Source organism: Pundamilia nyererei, unplaced genomic scaffold, assembly GCF_000239375.1.
Source record: "Pundamilia nyererei isolate P.nyererei 1_Seehausen unplaced genomic scaffold, PunNye1.0 scaffold00213, whole genome shotgun sequence".
Lineage (NCBI taxonomy): Eukaryota > Metazoa > Chordata > Actinopteri > Cichliformes > Cichlidae > Pundamilia > Pundamilia nyererei.
In genome coordinates this window covers 661,549-663,066 of record NW_005187614.1, presented here as the reverse complement: position 1 = coordinate 663,066, position 1,518 = coordinate 661,549, and the positions used below count along the sequence as shown (strand labels likewise).

The 1,518-nt window shown below is 38.7% G+C and overlaps 1 protein-coding gene across 1 annotated transcript in view; it reads right to left on the bottom strand.

Annotated features, from left to right (window-relative positions):
* Positions 1 to 1,518, bottom strand: part of dnah2 (dynein, axonemal, heavy chain 2) — a 60,339-nt gene that overhangs the window by 32,493 nt on the left and 26,328 nt on the right. Inside the window, exon 40 of the mRNA XM_013914648.1 lies at positions 7 to 32. Coding sequence (XP_013770102.1) covers positions 7 to 32 — 26 coding nt within the window. The remainder of the gene's footprint in view (positions 1 to 6; positions 33 to 1,518) is intronic.

Sequence of the window (1,518 nt, the reverse complement as noted above, 5' to 3'; positions counted from 1 at the left end):
GAGTACAGAGTGAACACTTTCTTAGCAAGGACCTACAAGGACAACATCAGAGGGAAATTAAAATTAGCATAAAGACACACAGAAAAAAGGAGGAAAAGGGAAGTAGGGTACACAGGATTAAAATTACAGTGTGACAGAAATGAGACAATCCACAAAATGCAGATCGTGTATTTAACCACACCAGCAGCTTCTTCTGTGGGACAACACATTAATGGGTATGTAATCTTCACGCTGCAAGAAAACAAGGTTAATAAAATAAAATGTCCATTTAAAACGTTCCAAAGCTGTAGCTGTGGAAACCCTTTTTGTGTCTGTGTGTACTGTACTGGATGTGCGTATTCACAGCTCATGCACAATTACCACTTTCATTTACTTAAGCTTCACTAATGCTTCATTTGTATACTTATTATTACTTGTATTATATGAAAATATTTTTGATAACAGGAACCAAGACCTGCCCAAGTTGGTGTCCTTTATGTATGTATGACTCTCCAGCTTGCACAAACACAGAACAACAACATGCACTTCTAAATTTAGCAGCACTGAGAAGCTGTGCTGTTTCAGTACAAGTGTGTTTTTGTTGCCCTTGTTTCTTGGTCGATATCCTTAATTGTCTAGACCTTTGGTTAGTTGCAGCTCCCAACAGGATTCAGCGCTGAAAAAGAAAAATTTAACCTAGAAAGCGCGAAGAGTGTGTGTGCGTGTGTGTGTACGAGGCAACATTACAATATGTTTAAACACATCCCTGACTATGGAGTGCAAGAGCCTGCGTATTAACCCTCAAACACAGACACCTGGAGTCAATGCCCCTCCGCTCTCTCCAATGCTCACACAAGGTCAGAGAGCGCTCATCTTTTACCAGAGGGAGATCACATGTGTTCAGCAAAGTCACAGCAAAGAAGGCTTCACTTTAGGTAGATGCAAATAAAAAAACACTAATACACTAACAGGTACCACTAAAATGTGAGGCATCATTTTGGAGCTACGTGGGTTTTTAACCCCCCCCACCTCCTCCACATGCCGTGTCTTTGAATAACTGAGTGGCTGTGTAGAATGTGATGAACTTGATAAGGTAAGGCAACACTCGTAATAAAGATCTTTATCTGTGTAAAAATATCTCTTCTGCTGATTGGTTCAGCTCTTCGTTTAAGCTGTGATAGTTTAACACGATACAGAAATTATTGTTTGCATTCAGAACTGTGTAAAGGGTAAAACCACCGCACAGATAGCATTTCTTAGGCTGACACCTGAGGTATGCAGATAAAACCTGCAGAGAAGTTAGACTAAGAGGCTTAAGTGAGGTTTGTCAACAAAAAAAGCAAGAAAAAAAAAATCCAATCTGGTGTATCATCAGGACTCTTACAGCATTTTAGTTTTGTGTATACAATAAGAAATTCAATAATATTTGCTACAGTGGCATCAGTGCAAACAGTCTAATTACTTATACAAATAAAGAATAAGGCAAAAATGAAACATGATAATTACACTTGTTTATATGTTACTGTAGATCAGACCTGG